We start from the raw sequence: 19,734 nt of genomic DNA, 5'->3' as shown, positions 1-19,734 counted from the left end.
CGGCCTCGTTCCCCGGGATAACAGAGGCTGGGTGACTGTTTCCCAAACCTAAAAGGGAGAAAGGAAAAATAAAAAAGAAGAATCGGCTAAGTAAGCCACCCTGCATAATGCAGGGAGGTCTTGCCTCCTGCAGACACTAAGCTAAAACTAAAGCTCTCTCTCCAGGCTGGAGGGGGTATAGCTGCCATGGGAGGGACTAACAGCTTTTGCCTAGTGTCAACGCCTCCTAAAGGACATAGCTATACCCACGGTCTCTGTGTCCCCCAATGAATATGGGCGAGAAAACACACTAACGGTACCAGCAAAGTGTATGGGATTAGACAAATTTCATGAACACTGCATTTTTTTTTCCCCATGCGGGAAACTGACCTGTTGTGCAGATTTTAAAATCCACAGCATGTCAATTCTTTGTGTGGGTTTCACCCTTTTAGCAGTAAAAAAAATAAATAAAAAATATTATATACACACTGAAATCTACCACAACCGATAAGACACGCTGGATTTGCAAGATTTATTTAAACAAAATCAACTTAGAAATATCACTGAATTAAACAAAAGGTTTTGAACATGTGAATGCACTTGACATGTTCCTGCAACTGGAATTGTCTAGATTTAATACATTTGTGTAAAAATTAGGAATAGATTTCCAGGGATTACCCCCCCTCCCTCCAGGAATTTTTTTCCCCCCCCCCAAAATATTAAAGTTAATTCACTGCCAATGATCAGTAAAAGCATCTTTGCAGTTGATCTAGTCACTGGGTACTAGTGGCATCAGTGCGTCACTAATCACCTCTTGGCAGATGCCAATCTCACTTTTGTCCCCCAATTCTGAACAGCTCCTCTAAGAAGTCCTCCACTCTTCACTCTGTCACTCCAGTCAATGCGCTTGAGCTGTTATACTAGATAGACAATATACGAACAAGAGCAGCGCTGTTTTTGGAAAACAATCAGACCCTTTTTTTTCTAAACCTGTACCCCCCTTTCCTCTTGAAAAGGCATATGCCTTCACTTTGTGTGATGGGACGATCACTAGGCCTTAGGTGACGGTGCAGGGAAACTGCAGCACAGCTCCATTCAAGCTGGAGCCAAATTCAGCTCCTCTACACAGCGGGTGGCTGGGAGTGCCACTGTTCAGGCGAAAAACAGAAGGGGCGGCAGCTCTGAACCAGCACTACATCTCTATGCTCAGGACTGGTGGTCCTTCCTCCGATGGCATATCCAAGGAATACTCCGAAGGAAACACCAAAGGGGTTCTCCGGGATTTACATAAGTGATGACATTCTCAGGATAGGTCATCAATATGAGATCGGTGGGAGTTTGACTCCCGGTACGCCCACAGATCAGCAGCCTCCTTGCAGCTCACCAAGACCAGCGCCATACATTGTATAGCAGCTGTGCTTGGTATCACAGCTTGGCCCCATTCACTTGAATGGAGCAGAGCTGCGCCTGGCCTTGTGACGGATGTTCGTGAAGTCACATGGCCTAGGAAGAGGCCTAAGCGCTCAAGGAGTGCGGCTGCCTCTTCCTACAGCTGATCGGCAGGGATCCCAGGAGTCTGACCCCTGCCTGCTGATCTCATATTGATGACCTATCCCCTTCGGTAATTTTTTTTTTTTTTTACCATCACCCTTCTCGAACCAGAAATGGCCACAGGTGGAAGCTTACCATGCTGAACCGTATAGGGCCGGATTATACTGATCACAGCATGATCAGGCGTTATGTAGAAGGACATGGCTATCTCGATCCACAATGGTCTTGTAGTTTCAGAACATTCGGTAAGGCTATTTACAAGGTCCGTCTCACCATGCACAATGGATAGATACAAAGTTAGCTGTAAATTGTAATGAATGTAATTACATTGCCTATGAAGGGGGATGAATTCCACACGTCTTGTTGACACTGACACAAATTTGACAGGTTGTAAGCTTCGGGGGTGGGGGAGGCACTACTGTCAGGACTAATCATGTATCTTTTTAATGATTATATTGTATTATAAAAACACTAATTTTGTTCATGAATACTAAAGACTACAGGTTAAGGCAGTAAAAAACATTCCTGATTATTGGAGGTCTTGACAACGTCAATTAAAGCTGTCTGAAGCCACCACGACCATACACATATCCAGTATAGCTCACGTAATTGGACAATAATGGCTGCCTCATTAATAACCAATGGTAGCCCTAAAAAATAAAATAAAAAGCTTTGTCGCCAACAACCATCCTTGAAAACTTGATTATTAGCCAAGCTATGGCTAGAGTGCAAGTATTATATCAGTATGATGAAAAAAAAAAGGGGGGGGGGGACACGCCCTAAAAAGCTAAACCTAATACAAAATAGAGGACGATTCTAGCAAAACCAACGAAAGTAAGAGAGTGAAACTGCTCATACATTCACTAGATCACAATTCAGTCTCCTGTTCACTGCATGACGGCTCACACATCCCATGAAACGCGAACGATTGGTAAAATGACAGGCTGGCACGCTGCTACCGTAAAACAATAGCCACCAATAATAAAAAAGGACAATAGATGGCAGAGCTGTTATTTCACAGGGAGTCCCCGCATATGATCTGTTCTCTCAGAGACTTGGACAGGGCACAATATGAATGTAAACAGGTCACCATTTAGTAGAATCAGGAATTAAAGTCTGTTCCGCATCAATTGAAAAGTTCTCCGTTGGCAAATGTGATGTTCTGCACGATTCCATCGTCGCTGTATGGTCTCGATCTCATCCATGATTCAGTTACTTTGTCTTTTTCTTTTTTTTTTTTCTCCTTCCTGCCTGTAGGGAGGTCACATTGACAGCAGGTTCTTTTAAAAATGCAGACGTTATAAAATTCTGTACATGTTCACAAATTATTGCATAAACAGCATAATCTTCATGAGTGTCTGAACATGTTTTTTTTTTTTTCTTCCAGTGATTAAAGAAAATCACGTTTCTCTCCTGGCCTTTTTCTTCTTCTTCACTTCTTTTGGGGACTCCCAACTTTCTTCGGACTTGGCTGAAAGGGTAAGATTTATTTCAATTAGATACAGGCTTATTAAAATTCCAATAAACTTTTAGGCCCCTTTTACACCAGCGAGTTCCACACATTGGACTCGCAGAGCGTCAGCGAGAGCACCCATCCTGACCTCCCATCACTGCCGGGGTCACATAGCATCATACTGATTTATGATACTATGTAGCCCTTACAGTTCAGGAATGTATTTTATAGCACTGACATAATGCTGTCAGTGTAATACAATACCCTCCACAAATGTAAAAGTTACATGGGAGGTCAGGATGGGTTCTCTCGCTGACGCACGTCGTCCAATGCAAGGAACTCGCTCATGTGAAAGGGGCATTTTCATAACATACAATGGGGGCATACCGCTATGCCCCATTGTGTGATGGGTGCCACCTCTGGGACCCGCACCTACAACGAGAACGAAACGGGGAGAGCTGTGGCTGGAGGACCCTCGGTTTCCCGGGGTCCATCCACCATCAAGCGCTGCTCCCATACAAGTGAATGGGAGCGCACCGCGCATACGGCGGCCCCATTGAAATGAACGGAGGGTGGCTGCGCATGCGCCCTCCACTCATTTCCCCACTCCGTTCTGGTTGTAGGTGCGGGTCCCAGAGGTGTGTCCTTAAAAAAATGTAACTCTCCATTAACAGGGTTGTCAGTTAGGTGCTGTGCTAAAAACTGTGGAGGAGACAGACTAGTATAGAAATATTTTTTGTTTTGTACAGTTTACTGGCATTGGGCTAAGTTTCAATAAACTGGGACAATCCCTTTAAATTTGTTTTCCCATGAAACATTAACGGGTGATAAATAGTTTATTGGTAGGAGGATCACCACTAGTACTCCATCAGTAAAAATGTGAAAGGAGCAGCAATTATTACCTTGTGAAGGTGGAGACACACTGTTCTGCTTGGTAACGGAAGTGTTGGCCTCCTGCTGCTTCACTTGGGCTGGGCCCTTCTCAGAAGTTTTATGCATGGCAGATACAGGAGCCTCAGGTAATATAGTACGAGGGCGCTTCTCTTGCACAGTTTTTTTCTAAAACAAATTTAGAACAATTAAATATATGCAAACAATGCACCACTAAACGTTTAAGATGCAGTTCACTAATTCTTGCACTTACATAAGGGTTAATTATTAATTCTTTAAAATTGTCACCTTGTCTAAATTTCTCAAAAGCTCTCTGCATATGGGGTAACTGATTTTTCTAAAATATCTTTAAAAAATAAAAATAAAAAATGCATGTCCTGGCGGGGACGCGGTTTGGATTATATCCAAGGTTCCCAAGGATTTGGGTGCTGTGTTTTTGGATGGTAATTGCTCTGCTGTTGTAAATCAGCATTGTGCTGTCCTCTTGCAGCCAGTCTGCCAGTACTATACTGGTCTAGACTTCCCTTCACAAACTTGTGACCAGCCTGAGGAGAGCAGAGAAAAGACTCCCAGGCACATGTGTGGTTCATAAAGTGCATTTCAAAGTTAAGAGCAGCCTAAGTAATCATCCCTCTTTGGTGTGTGTGTGTGAGGCTGGGGACACAATTGCACACTTGAGGGAGGCATTCTACATGTTGGGGATAATTTCATTTCTTCTCTGCAGTGTCAGAGGATTAGGAGTTGACCGCCTTCCAGCCGTGAGCACTTGATAGAGGAGGGCCTCTGCACATAAGCAGAATCTCACTGAGCTCAGGAGCAAGCCAATGAAGAAAGACGCACCCACTTCAGACCGTCTAGCTTTTTCTCTGCTGCTAAGAACGGGATTCACTTAGTAATGATGAGTGGGCAGCAAAATTGTTGAAGGCAGGCCCCTAGTAGCAGGGATTTCAAAAAGATTTTGTGGGTGAATAACATAAATATTTTCAAATCAAAAGTAATTTGCACTTTTGTTCAGGTTCACCTAAAGTGAAAATAATATATTTGGAAAGTTAGTGATCATTTAAGAGTAAAGGGATGGATGGACATCACCAGCTGTACAATATCTCTCTATTATTCACTTTATACTGTGCTGACTTTAATTACAGGCATCAATCTCAGACTACAACTTCCTCAATACAGTTACTGGAGGGAAGCAGTACAAGCCATGGTAACTACCGCCAGAAAAGCATTGTGGACTGTTAGCTGCTAGAGCAATATGACAAAAGCCAGAACACCGCTACCTGGCCCTGACATATCAAAAGTCACTGTTTTATAACGAGGGTAACACTATGTGTAGGGGGCATTCACACGACCATATGTTCAGACCCGTTCAGTTCAATAAGACCGCAAAGATGAGGACAGCTCAACGTATGCTGACCACATCCATATGTCCGCTCTGCAGCCCCGCAAAAGATAGAACACATTTTGACTGAGAAAGGAAGAGAACACCATACGAGTAACCTACATTATAAGTCGCTACCCTTGCAAGGCAGCATAAACTAGAAATATTTAATAAGCTGCATATCTAGTTGAGGATTAGACAAACTAGGCTTTTTTTTTTTTTTAAAACAGCACCACCCCTGTCCACAGGTTGTATAAGATACTGTATTTCAGATCAGCTCCATTCACTTCAAAGGAGCTGAGCTGCAATACAAGACTGGTGTTTTTGAAAGACAGTGGCCAAGTTTTTCTAATCCTGGAAAACCCCTTTAGGGTCCCATTCATACGTCCACAAATGCGTCCACATCCGTTCCGCAATATCCGGAACGGGTGCGTACCCATTCATTCTCTATGGGGGCACACTATGTGCTCTCCGCATCCACATTTCTGTAGCGCGGCCCTGTACTTCTGGGCGGTGGCTCCGTAAAAAACAAAACAAAAAAAAAAAAACAACATGTCCTATTCTTGTCCTCAATTGCGGAGAATAGGCAGTTCTATGGGGGGTGCCGGCCAGGTGAATGGACCCTTAAAGAGTAACTAAACCTTTACATAAACTTTTAATATGTTGTCACTAATGCCCTAATAAAACTGTCTAATATACTTTATACATTTTTTAAACTCTGTTCTCTATACACCACTGACAGCTCAGCGGTGTATGGAGTACGGAGTACATTTTATCAATGTGGCCGCAGCAGCGCTGTGTGTACGGGCAGGAGCACATATTGCTGCTCCTGCCCGTGCTCCCTGGACAATACACGTCTCTTAGCTTAGCTGAGCAGGCAGAAGCAGGAGCCCTCTCCGCTCAGCTAATCCTGGCATAGTACACGGGTACCAATGTGCTATGCCAAGAGTTCGTTATCCTCCGAGGGCAGGAGCATCGATATGTGCTCCTGCCCGTACTCACAGCGCTGCTGCTGCCCCGTTGATAAAATGTACTCCGTACACCACTGAGCTGCCTGCAGTGTACAGAGAACAGAGTTTTGGTGAGCTTTAGGCAGGGAAAAGTATAATAGGCTACTTTCACACTAGCGTTTCGGATCCAGCAAAAAAAAAAAAAAAACTTCCGTTACTGATAATACAGCCGTCTGCATCAGTTATGAACGGATCCGGTTGTATTATCTTTAACATAGCCAAGACGGATCGGTCAGGAACTCCACTGAAAGTCAATTGGGGACGGATCCGTTTTCAATTGTGTCAGAGTTAAACTGATCCGTTCCTATTGACTTGCATTGTGGGTCATGACGGATCCGTCTTGCTCAGCTTCCCATGACGGAAAGAAAACCACAGCTTACTTGCGTTTTGCTCTCTGGTATGGGAACGCAACCAAACGGAACGGAATACATTTTGGAACATTCCGTTCAGTTTTGTCCCCATTGACAATGAATTGGGACAAAACGGAAGCGGTTTTTTCTCATGTATTGAGACCCTATGACGGATCTCAATACTGGAAAATAGAAACGCTAGTGTGAAAGTGTATGTAAATGTTTAGTTACTCTAAGTTATGATGTGCTATGAATCAAACTCGAACATACCTCTTTCGGCACATTATTTTTTGCAACTACTGGGGGGATTACAGGAGGTAATGAAGCTGGGACCGAATTCTCTTTGTAGGAGTCCACAGCAGCCCTTGTGCCTTCTGCTTCCTGAAATATAAAACATGATAAAATATCACCATATAGCCACTGACAATTCTAGTTAGTTTTCAAAAAACTTTGTATGTTAAAGGGATATTCCAGTTAGATAAAGTTATTCACAATCCATACGATAGGGGATAGCTATTAGATCAGTGCGGGTCCTATTACTGGAGAAATGAACAGAGTGCCCGGCTGGGCATGTGTGCTGCCGCTCTATTCATTTCTATGGCAATTTCCGAAGATAACCATGCGCTGTACTCTGCTATCTTCGGAACTCCGGAGCCGCTCCGTTCATTTGTACGGGACCCCCATTCTTGTGATCAGTGGGGGTGCCAGCAGTAGGATCCCCGCCGATCTAATAGTTATCCCCCATCTTGTAGATAGCAGATAATCTAACCGGAATACCCCTTTAAGCGATTAAGCTAAAATATGGACAAGCTTAGCCAATCTGCACAAAAAAAATAAAAACTATTGTCATGTAGCAGCCACTTTGTTCATGTCCATACTAGGGTTGTTGCAGGTATCGAAACCCAAACGATAATTTTGTCCCGTATCGATACGATACTGGGATTTGACATTTATCGATACTAGGCTGCCCTACTGCACAGCCTAGCAACAGCGAACATGGAGCGCGCTGCTGTCAGCACGCTCATGTTCCCTCAGCAGCACAGGGGAGAAGGAGCCACACTCTCTCCCTCCCCCCCTGTGCCGCTGCTGCCAATGAGAGAGGGGTGGGCGCACTGCGCCATCAATGATAGTTAACCTTTAATACAGGAGGCAGATGCCGGCAGCAGAATCACATAGCTGGCACCCTGCCTCTGACAGGGAGCTGCGATCAGCAGCAGTTAACCTCTCAGGTGCGGCACCTAAGGGGTTAACTGCTGTTGATCTGCTGCCGACACCCACCTCTTGTATTAAAGGTTAATTATCATCGGTGTCGCAGTGCACCCACCCCCACAATATTAAAATCAATGGTGGCAGTGGCCACAGGGTCCCCACCCCATTGGTGGTGCAGTGGCAGTTCTGATAGGAGCCCCAGCAGTGTAATCCTGGGGCTCCGATCGGTTACTATGGCAGCCAGGACGCTACTGAAGCCCTGGCTGCCATGGTCAGCTCCCTGCTGCTGTGTGAAGTCCTATTCACCCTAACAGATCTCTATTAGGGTGAATAGGACAAGGGATGAAACAATCCCAGGTTCTAGCCCCATAGTGTTTTTTTTTTTAACTTAAAAGGGACACTGACAGGCCCAATAAGCATAATTATCTATATATATGCATGCACAGGTCTTCTAATGTGTATTAAAAACATATAGGTATAACCCCTGTCCACCTTATAAATACAGCAAACTCATGTTTTATAACCTGATGTAAATTGCTCTTCTTTCTGCCCAAGGGGCGGCGTTTCAGCTTCACTTCTGCCGAGCCAGCCGCGTCCCAACCGCCGTTCTGCATGCATATATATAGCTAATTCTGCTTATTGGGCCTGTCCGTGTCCCTTTAAGTATAAATCACCCCTTTCCCAATTTTACATATAAAATTTATAAACAATAAATAAACATATTATATATCGCCACGTCCGAAAAGCCCAAACTATTAAAATATTTTTTTTTAAAATCTATGCGGTGAACGACGTAACGGAAATAAAAACTGTGCGATTTGCCATTTTTTTAAATGCGGAATGCACGTGGCTTTTTTTGGTGTTTTATTTTTTCCACGTGGTATCAAATGGTATTGAGTATCACAATACAACTTTATGGTATCGAAATCAAATCAAAATTTTGGTATTACAACCACCGTAGTCCATACAGAGATATGGCATAAAGTCATTTTACACGCAAAGAATATTTTCAGCAATTATTCTGGTCAGTCAGGGCAGGAAGTAGTCGTTACACTGCTCCTCGACAGCACAGAGGGTGGAGAGCTCCTATTCTGGACAGTAATAAGATAAAGCAAAAAATAAATAAATGTAATCTACAGGGGCAGGATGCGACCAGGAAGATCCCAGTGACAATATAACCCAACAAAAATATGCTCCGAAACAGGCAACAGTTTTTTAAGATCTTTACAGTGAAATCATGCCTATGCTTAAAGGAATTCTCTGGGACTTTAAATGGGTATTTTAGTGGATGGGGGATAACCAACTGATCAGTAGGGTGCACCCACTGGGTCCCTCACCATTCGTGTTGTATGGGACTGTTGGAAATGGAGTACAGAACTTTGCTATCTCGGGCATCACCTAGAGAAGGATTGGAGAGGTGGGGTGCATTATCAACATTCCGCTCCATTAGGACAGTGGTCCTGTACAGGGGTGCAAGACCACTGCTCTGAGAATCAGTGTGGGGGGGGGGGGGGGGTCACTCAGTGGTAGTGTTCACATGTAATAAATGGAATACCCCTTTAAAGGGGATACCCGAGGGCAGCATAAACTGGTGTAAAACGCTAGGTCAGTAACAAACTGTTGAAATCATTCTGAGCCCTGAACAGCAACAGCATAAGTTGAGCATTGGAAGTCTTCATATTCAGCTGGGAGTTCACAATTGGTGAGCCATTTCCCTTAAAGGGGTTATCCTGTGAATAATTGATGACCCACCCTAACGAAAGGTCATCAGTATCAGATTGGCGGAGTTCCAACACTCGGGACCCCGCCGATCAGCTGCTAAAAGAGGCCGGGCGCTCCATTACCATCACTGCCTCTTCCTTGGTCATGTGACGTCACCATACATCGGTCACTTGACCCACTGGCAGTTTAGGCCCATTGAAGTGATTGGGGCTGAGCTCTGGTGAGTGTGTCGGTTCGGTGGAACAGCTGATCAGCGGGGACTCTGAACACCGTTGAAGTGATAATGATGACCTATCCCGATAATCCCTTTAAGATACATTATCAACACTAAAGTGGTTTGTATAATGAAAGGTGAAAAGAAATCAGAATAGCTGCATTTCTCTAAGCAGTGGCCTAACTAGATTACTTCCTCCTCCTGTTGGTCATATCGGAGCCACTTCATAGGTGCCCAAAGAATGAGCTACATGTATAGATATTCAAGTATTTGATTTCAGTAACTTTTTTGGCTATCTTGTGTCCACATGAGGAACAAGACTACATCTGACCATTATATGACTTAGAGCAGCTCCCCTCCTCCTACTTTTCCTATATTTTAGCTCCACAGTAGAAGACTAGACATTATGATGTCTTCCATCTACAGAACCCTGCTCCCCAAACCCTATATAGCACAATCTAAGAGGCACCAGCAGCATGCAGTGCAGGACAATACACAGCAGGACTGAATAGTGAGAAAGAACTCCGACTAGCAGCAGCATCTGTGTGTGTCTGCCTCTCTCAATAGAAGTCTACAAATGTTATCACATGTTACACTTTAACCTCTCTTACATAAGGAGCACCAAGGTATTGGTACCTGTGTGGCAGAACCAGATTCATCTCCTTGCTTCTTCTTTTTCTTCTTCTTCTTAGTTTTGCTGCCAGCAGAACCCTGAGCAGCTCCATCTTCCTTTTCTTTATCATCATCAGAAACCTGCAGCATACATAAACCACAATTGGGTTAATTAAAAATAGTTTCAAATCCTTTAAAAATAAAAGCTGCCACCAGATAAAATTGACAGGTATTAATTGAATACATTGAGGGGCATCTGTCAGCAGATTTGTACCTATGACACTGACTGACCTGTTACATGTGCGCTAGGCAGCTGAAGACATCTGTGTTGGTCCCATGTACATATGTGCCCACATCGCTGAGAAAATTATGTTTTATTATATGCAAATGATCCTCTAGGAGCAACGGGGGCGTTGTCATTACACCTAGAGGCTCTGATGTGCCCTCTCCACTTTAACAGGGCCAGACAGTGAATAAGTCATCGCACCTGGCCCCGTCAGTTAAAGTGCAGAGGGTGCGGCCACTACAGAGAGCAGAGCCTCTAGGTGTAACGTTAATGCCCCTGTTTCTCGTAGATCCTCATTTGTATATATTAAAAATTCATTTTTGTAAGCAGATGCCTTCAGCTGTCAAGCACACATGCAACAGTCCAGTCAACTGCAGATTTATTAAGACTGGCGTTTCATAAGGCGCTGAGGAAAGATGCAGCAAAGAGGCACAGGCCTCAATAAATTTGGCATATCTTTTGGCTACCTGTATATCAGAAACTGAACTCTAGCCATCAAATGGTGTGGATTTCAGCAAAAATTTACTCCAGCTTCTTGTATAAATTATATTCAACCTGTTAGACCATGGAGGCCGTGTCCCCTTCTCAAAAGTGACAAGTGCAAAAAGTCAAATTATAGCGCAAACATGTAGCACAGATAAATGTGCCCCAGCATCTATAAAGATGGAATTAAAACTTTCTCCATGGTGTCATTTTCAAGCGTAAAATGACACAATGATGACGAGATAAATTGTGCCATACAACCACCATTCTTATACCTAGGCTAAAGAGTGCACACATTACTCATAATGATGCACATTTCATACAGCAACCGTCAATATACAGCTATTACGCCTGCTCTATTGGTGATAATTACCTTTACCTTAGAGACTTCTTGCTCAGCCTTCTTATTCGGTTTGCCTGGTGCTGGTTCCTCTTCTCCATAGTTACCCCACTCCTCCGCTGGTGCACTCCAGTCAGAACTGGGGTCGGCTGAATTAAGACCATCTGCGGATATTAATAAATAGATATTAAAGCCATTTCTGAAAAGCAGCAAAAAGGGAAGAAAAATGCAATTCCATTAGAATTTCCTTGGATACTCGACAGACTATTCACACAAATGCTGGACATTCCCATAGACTTCTGTGGTCCTTTTGCAATACATTACGGCAGTATGCATCAGCTAGGCTTTTCAACACAATGGAATCCCACAAAAACAAAACACAGTATTTTGTGGACTATAAAGTGCTTGCCTCTTACAGCCCAGTCAGGGTGCCAGATCATCCACATCAGGTCGGCAGGGGTCAGACAACTGGGGCCCCCGCCATTCAGCTTTTAGGCTTCTTTCACACCAGCGTTTTTACTGGATCCGGCAGGGTACAGCAAAAACGCTTCCGTTACAGATAATACAACCGCCCCGGATTTTGGAGCATTCCCTTCTGTTCAGTTTTGTCCCTATTGAAAATGAATGGCGACAAAACAAGCATTTTTTTTCGGATATTAAGCCCCTATGACGGATCTCAATACCGGAAAACTAAAACGCTAGTGTGAAAGTAGCCTTAAAAGAGCCTGTGTGCTCTGCGAGTGCCTCTTCCTAGGCCAGCACACCTATCAAAATAGGCCACTAAGAACAATTGGATAATTGCAGGTGCATAAAGAAAACTCAAACCACCTATATAGAATATCAAAAGCACACTGCGAACACAAATGTACAAAGTATACCGAATCATTAAAAATACATGATAAAAAGCACATGAAAAGGCACCGACAAACAAAAGCCACAAGAAGGTGCCTAATTCGGGTCTATTGTAATCATTCATAGGACTACTAGAAGGGGCATATATGCGTGGGAGGTAACATAATACCATATGGCGCCACCCCTAGACTTGAAACATCAATACAAGTGAAACATGTAAAATACAGACCAGGATGATGGTACCTCCAAAAGACACCCGACACGTGTTTTGCATCAGCTTCCTAGGCAAACGACATCACCGTACATCGGTCATGCGGAGTAGCTGCAGCTCAGCCCCATTCAAATGCATGGGGCTGTGCAGCAATGCCAAGCACAGCCGCTATACAACGTACATATAGCTGCTGAGGAATCTGATTGGAGGGTGTGCTGGGACTTGGAAAATATTTATTTTCAAATTTTTTGTTGTCTAAACCTGGAGGGCGTCTTAAAGATCGAAAAATGCAGTAAATACTGGGTGGTATAACCAGGGATACAAGTCAGATGAATAAACCAGTGGTGCGAGCACTGATCCATTTGGGAAGCAGGCTTTAGGCTTTTGCCCAAATTTAACCAGTTTTAAAACCACAATACAACATAGCTGGCAGTATTCAGCTTTGATACTAAAAACTACTTTTGATGAGAATAAAAAGAGTTTGCAAAAAAAATAAAAAATTATATATATTTTTTAAAGATATATATAACAAATGAGAACAAATTAATAAAATGCACACATACTCAGGCCAGACCATTCATCATCTGCGCTGGGCTCTGCATGGATCACTTCCCATTGCTTCTCAGTTACACTTGGTTGAGGAACTGAATCAGCAGCTTAAAATAAGAACGAGAGGTTTTGTCAGTAATGTGATCTAATCAGACCAGCACAGCTCCAAACATTACTTCTAGTGATCACATTTCACAATGTAAATTCTGCCCAAATTAAAGAGTAGCCGTCACCACTCGACACGTCCGTTATAGTGAAATAGTTGCACTCCATGCTAAATGACGCTTCTGGAGCGCCTATTGTTATGACTGTGTTGTGTCATTCCTCCACTGTTCCTACTAGAAGTTTATGAATGAATCCCCAATTGGATGTCACCAGTTGGGGGCATGCCCATGCAGAGTCAGACATTGCCCTATCAGTGCTGCCAGTGTCAGAAGTGCAGCGACACCCTCTCATCACTGGTGATACCAAGTAGTACATTCATTCAAAAAAATTCTTGTAGGTGTAAGAGAGAGAGGGCAAAACAGAAGAAAAAAAATGCTCCAGAATGCTCATCACAGAGACTGCAAGTAGTTACTAAAACAAACTTATCAGGAGAAGTGACGGGTGTAATATATTCTCCAAAAGACAGCTTCAGCTTCCCAGTAAAAAAAAAAAAAAAGCAATAGTCTTTATTTGTCAAGCGATAAAAACTCCCACAAATAGATACTCGTCTACGCGTTTCAGATCGAATCAAGATCCTTACTCAAAAGGATCGTGATTTGATCCAAAAACGCATAGATGAGAGCGTAGCCATATGTGGGAGTTTTTAATCGCTTAACAAATCAAGACCATTGTTTTTTTTCACTGGGAAGCTGGAGCAGTCTTTTCTTTTGGATTTACAAGGCAGCCGTGTTCCAGGCATCTCATCCCACCCAGTCAGCAGGTGAGCGCTGTTCCACTACGACAGACAGAATCTCTATGAAATAAATTCTATACATCTAACAGTATGCTTTAGGTATTTATTTTGCACAGCTTCTAAAATACTGCAGCACAGACATCCTGCGCTCCATGCAATCTATGCTCAGTCTTCTCTACTTTACACTTTTGCAACAAATAATGTTTTTGACGGAGCAGAGAGAAAATTCAGATCCCTCTATTAGAGCATCTCAGCCCTGTACAGAGGGGGGGACTCCACATTTGTAATAAAGACCAATTAAAAAACGAGATTTTTGTATAACTTACCAGTAAAATCTCTTTCTCGCTCTTTCCTTGGGGGACACAGAAGACCTTGGGTATAGCTCATCTCCATAGGAGGCGTGACACTAAGTGAAAGCTGTTAAGCCCCTCCTCCACAGCTATACCCTCAGCCTGGAGAGAAAGGCAGCCAGTTGCGTGTCCAAGCAGTGAGAAAAGGCAAAGTCCAACAAGGAACCAACAAGCCAACTACCCAACGGGTAACACAAACTCGGAAACCGTGTAGAGAAAAACAACGAATGGGTGGGTGCTGTGTCCCCCAAGGAAAGAGCGAGAAAGAGATTTTACTGGTAAGTTATACAAAAATCTCGTTTTCTCGCCCAGTTTCCTTGGGGGACACAGAAGACCTTGGGACGTTCAAAAGCAGTCCAAAAGGGGAGGGACCACAGCTCCAAGGCGAAGCACCCGAAGGCATCAAGGAACCGCCGCCTGCAGACCCAGGCGGACCAAGGCAGCATACGCCGAAGCCAGAGTATGCACCCTGTAGAACTCTGTAAAGCGTGCAAGGAAGACCTGTGGCCGCCTTGCTCAAATGCATGGCCGAAGCCCAAAGCCTCCGGCCCAGGAGGCACCGACCGCTCTGGTGAAATGAACGGTGACAGTAAAGGCAGAATCCTGCCCTCGGTGCGGTAACCTCAGCAATAGCCAATCTGATAAAGCGGAGGAAAACCACCCTGGAGTCCGTCAACTCTAAGCGCGGACCTCCAGGAAACCCAAGAGACCGAACGTCGACAAGAGTCGGAGATCTCCAAGTAAAAACTGCAAGGCCCAAACAACGTCCAAATTGGTGAAGTGTTGAAGCGAAAGGCAAACACCACCTTCAGAAGGAAGGAACGGGATGTAGAACAGCCCTGTCCTGGGAAAAGACAGAAGGCTCAGAACAAAAAGGGGGCCATTCAGGCACCCGTCAGAGACACGACTGATACGGAAACACAACCGTACAGGACAGGAGGGGTAGAGAGAACTTCTGTAACGGCTCCAAGGACAAGATTGGAGCGCCGAGAACTCAGTATGTAGTTCCCAGGGCGGTACCGAAGGACAGTACAGAGGAACCAAAGAGCCATTTCGAGTAAGAAGGTCTTGACAGGCCCAGAGGGCTGGGGAACGCTGGAAGAGGAAGAACAGCGCTGACACTGATACCTCAAGTAAAGGAATCCCAGTCCCAGGTCCAGGCCGGACTGGAAAAAAGACAGAAACATGGGGAGAGAAAAGTCAGAGTGGGGAATGCACAGCTTCCCACAGAACCCCAGATAAAAAAACCATAAGTCTTACGACAGATCCTGGACGAAATACAGCCAGGAGCGGGCAGTAGCGAACCCGCTGGAGTCGCCTGGCAAGCGGGCGAAAAACCAAATGTGATCAGGCGCAGACCAGTAACACGGGCAGAAGTTGGCAAACTGGTCCCGTCGGCCCCCGAGCAACGTTGTCCCGTATCCACCCGAGTGGGGGAGCAGAAGGACAGACGGAAAGGAACCAAAAGGGTCCGCCCAGCATCCGCCAGATGCCAGGACAAGACAGGCTATAGTCCATGCTGATGTAGCCATGTTCTACAGTCCCGGTGTAGGAGATCAAAGGACAATCTGGACCGAAAGGTAGTCCCCCCAAGTTACCGAGAAGGTAAGTCTACAGCAGGACCATTGTCTTAGAATGGACCACACAATCTGCACTCAGCGGGAGGACAGAACGCGGTAGACTCGATAAATCGGCACAGCTAATACAGCCAGTGTGAACAAGGGAGACAGTACGAGGCCAAAAGGAACACCGGAACCATCCACATGACAACCATGCTCTCCCCAGAGGGGAGAACAGTGAAGGAACAACCTCTGAAGTCTGGCGGGACAGAAGCCACATCAGAGTGATCTGTACCGAGCGGGGGCCAAACAGAGCCGGCGAGATAAGGTAGTCGAGACAGAGGCCGGCATAACACCCTCCAACCGAACGGAGGAGTGGGCAACAGGGAAGCCATAGGACAGCTCAAAAGCAGAACCCTGCTACACTGTGAGATGCCCGGTTCACCGCCTCGCAGAAGGAGAATACCCTGAAGAACCCAAGGCGGAGGTCCTCCGGACCTGGGTAATCGAGCACCCAAGAGAATTTGGGTGACCTTCCCGAGAAAAGCGGCCCGCACCTGGTAGCAGATCAGACTGTAGCGTAGAGGCGCCAAGATGAAGGACTCATACCACACTACATCCGAAGAGGAGGAAATTGCAGCAGGCAAGGGAACCGCAGTCCTGCCAGAGCCAACGAAGAATTCGAGGGGCGCTCCAGACAACCGCACTCTCGACCATGTGACCACTAGCGCAGGGAAGCAATACCGCGGAAGGACGAATGGGCACGCATCTAGGAACCACGAACATTCCCTGGGATGAAGGGCCAACTAAATGAATGAGTACCACCCAGCTCCGTGCAGCAGAGAGCAAGTAGAGCCCGTCCGGGTCAGGTGGACAGAATGAACTCCTTAGAGACGAGTGCAAGGTTTGTGGCAGGCATCGTATCCCAAGAAAACAAAGGTATGCCGCAGGAAGTAGATGAGGCATACGTACGAGCAGCCCGTAAGCAGTGAGAAGGCCAACCCACCTACAGGAGGAGAAGGCATACACGGCCCAAACAACGCACAAGAACGTCCGCTCACTGCAAAAGGTTAATTTAGCGAGAAAGGGGGGCTCGCCACAGAGTGCCACAGCATGTACGGAATTGCAAAGTGCAACCTGAAAGGGAGTTATGCACAAGCCTAGTATAGCATGCGATGGAACGCAAGCAGTCCGCCCCGAAAAGGGGGGAAATTGTATCTGGCAAACTGCAGTCGGCAAGAGTGCAAGGCAGGTCCCAAAAGGGAGTGATGCCTAAGGCCGTACCTACTTCAGAGAAGCAGGACATACCCTATAATCCAGCATGAACGCAGGAGGTCCACCTAGTGAAAGGGGAACATGCACAGGGTTATCCTAGCATTAAGTGAGTGTGCAATAATACACCCAACACTGATTTAGCGAGAGTGCAACTACTCTGCCAATGAAGGGGGACATGTACAAGTCCAGCACAGTCATACAAGGACAGCCGTGAATCTCATGAGCATTCTGCCCATGGAATGAGGGGTGGCCACGCACAAGGCCAGCACCGTATCCAATGGGAGTGCAAGCGTTCCACCCATGTTAGAGGGCAATGCTCATGGCCAGCAAGGTATCCGGAGAGAGTGTAGCATGCCGCCCAGAAAAAAAGGGGGGGGGTAATGCACATGGCCAGCATCTCATCCAGGGAGAGTGCGTGCACCCGCCATATATGGGAGTCATACCCATGGCCAGCATCGTACTGGTGAGAGACAAACACAGTCAGTGAGAATGTGTGTATGTCACCTGAGGAAGGAAGGCATGCCCCTGGCAGGCAGCGAATCCAGCGAGAGTGCGTACACCGCCCACGGAAGAGGGGTCATGCATATGGCCGACAGCGGATCCAGCGAGAGTGCAAGCACCCCGCCATGTATGGGGTACATGCACATGGCCAGCAACGTACCTGCGAGAAAACAACCACAGACGGAAGGATGTATGTATGCTGCCTGAGTCATGCCTATGGCCGGCAGCGAAACCAGTGAGAGTGCAGCATAGCAACATAGTACATAAGTACATCATAGCACATGAGAGAGAGTGCAGCGTTCCGCCTATGGAAGGGGGTCGTGCACATAGCCAGTACCGTATCCGGTGAGAGTGCAGTATTCCGCCTAAAAAGGGGGGTCATGCACATGATCGGCAACAGATCCAGTGAGAGTGTAGCGTTCCGCCTAAGAAGGGGGTCACGCACATGGCCGACAGCGAATCCAGTGAGAGCGCTGCGTTCCGCCCATGGAAGGGGGTCACGCACATGGCCGGCAATGAAACCAGTGAGAGTGCAGCGTTCCGCCTAGAGAAGGGGGTCACGTACATGGCCGACAGCGAATCCAGTGAGAACGCTGCGTTCCGCCCATGGAAGGGGGTCACGCACATGGCCGGCAGCAAATCCATAGAGAGTGCAGCATTCCGCCTATGGAAGGGGGTCATGCACATGGCCAGCACCGTATCCGGTGAAGGTGCAGTATTCCGCCTAAAAGGGGGTCATGCACCTGGCCAGCCGGCAGCCAGGGAGAGTGCAGTATCCCGCCTAGGAGGGGGGGGATGCACATGGCAGGCACCATAACTGGAGAGATGATGAATGCTGCCTACGGAAGGGCCGCATGCACTTGGCCAGCGCCGTATCCTGGAAGAGGGCAGGAAAACCGCCTAAAAGGGGAAATGCCCTAGCACCTACGCAGGTTGGGAGCGCAACACTATGCCACCTGTGGAAAGAGGGCATGCAGACATGCAGCACTACTGATGAGGCTGCAGCGTCCTGCGCAGTCCAAAAGAAATCTGTTATTATTATTATTATTTTTTTTTTTTTAAAAACACAGCTTCTGAGGCTAAAGGGGGGCCACCTATAGGGGCACAGATAGTCAGGAAAAGGGGGGCCAGCCATACAGGCCCATTGGGAGCCGGCCTGTACCCAAAGGGTTAACATGGATCCGGCCTGGAGGGCGGCGCTGCGATCCCCTGGGGGCGGAGGAACCTCCCGGCGGGAAGAATTCGCGCCTGGAGAAGTTCCCGCCCCCTCCACCAGAGGCCGGAATTTTGCGGCCTAGTAGGCCGTGAAGCCGGGGTCTAAATTTGCGGCGCCCGGTATGTACCGCCGGGACCTGAGGCGGAGTGGCGCATCAAAACCGGCCGCGGGTGCCCACCCCGCGGGCCGGTCGGAATTGCGGCCCAGCAGGCCGCGAAACCTGGTCTAAAATTAGCGGAGCCCCACCGACCGGCACCAACGGTCAGCCGGGGCCTGCTGGGCATAGACGTCAAGCCCAAAGCCGGCCGCGGGAGCCCACCCCGCCGGCCGGAGTGTCAGGGGCTCGGAATGGCGGCTTGCCGGCCGCGGGAGCCCACCCCGCCGGCCGGAAGAGTCAGGGGCTCGGAATGGCGGCTTGCCGGCCGCGGGAGCCCACCCCGCCGGCCGGAAGAGTCAGGGGCTCGGAATGGCGGCCTAGCAGGCCGCGGAGCCTGGGCTAAGATTTTGCGGCGCCCGGCCGCACCGGACTACCAATGTCGGCCGGAGGCGAGGCCTTACTCCACAGCCGTCAGGAGCCTCAGGCCTTGAGCAACACTCCGGTAGGAGATGCCTGTGCTGATTTCCACCCATGTTAGTTGCCGCTTCTGTAGCTGGCTGTGGAGACAGCCACTGGCTGCATGTCTATGGGAGCCAGGCAGGGGGAGGCAGAAGGAAATTGCCGCTCTGCGGCACCCCAGGGGCCAGCATAGATCCAGCAGGGGACTAGAGGCCCAGTATGGGGGTAGGCACGCAGGAGACCAGGGTGGGGGGGGTGGGGGACGTAGGGCTGGAGAAGCCTCTCT

General features: G+C 47.1%; 1 protein-coding gene across 2 annotated transcripts in view; it reads right to left on the bottom strand.

Moving 5' to 3' along the window:
- Positions 1-688: 688 nt before the first annotated feature.
- The window catches only part of MTDH (metadherin), a 49,073-nt gene continuing 30,027 nt past the window's right edge, over positions 689-19,734 (bottom strand). The window contains exons 7-12 of one of the 2 annotated variants that reach the window (XM_040431252.1): positions 13,108-13,200; positions 11,515-11,645; positions 10,397-10,513; positions 6,886-6,996; positions 3,886-4,042; positions 689-3,001 (exon numbers count right to left, since the gene is read on the bottom strand). In XM_040431252.1, coding sequence (XP_040287186.1) covers positions 2,931-3,001; positions 3,886-4,042; positions 6,886-6,996; positions 10,397-10,513; positions 11,515-11,645; positions 13,108-13,200 — 680 coding nt within the window. In that variant the 3' untranslated portion in view covers positions 689-2,930. The remainder of the gene's footprint in view (positions 3,002-3,885; positions 4,043-6,885; positions 6,997-10,396; positions 10,514-11,514; positions 11,646-13,107; positions 13,201-19,734) is intronic. The other variant, XM_040431253.1, reaches the window with a different exon arrangement.

This window comes from Bufo bufo, chromosome 5 (genome assembly GCF_905171765.1).
Source record: "Bufo bufo chromosome 5, aBufBuf1.1, whole genome shotgun sequence".
Taxonomy (NCBI): domain Eukaryota; kingdom Metazoa; phylum Chordata; class Amphibia; order Anura; family Bufonidae; genus Bufo; species Bufo bufo.
Note: the sequence above shows the minus strand (reverse complement) of the source record. Positions and strands in the feature narration are given on the sequence as shown.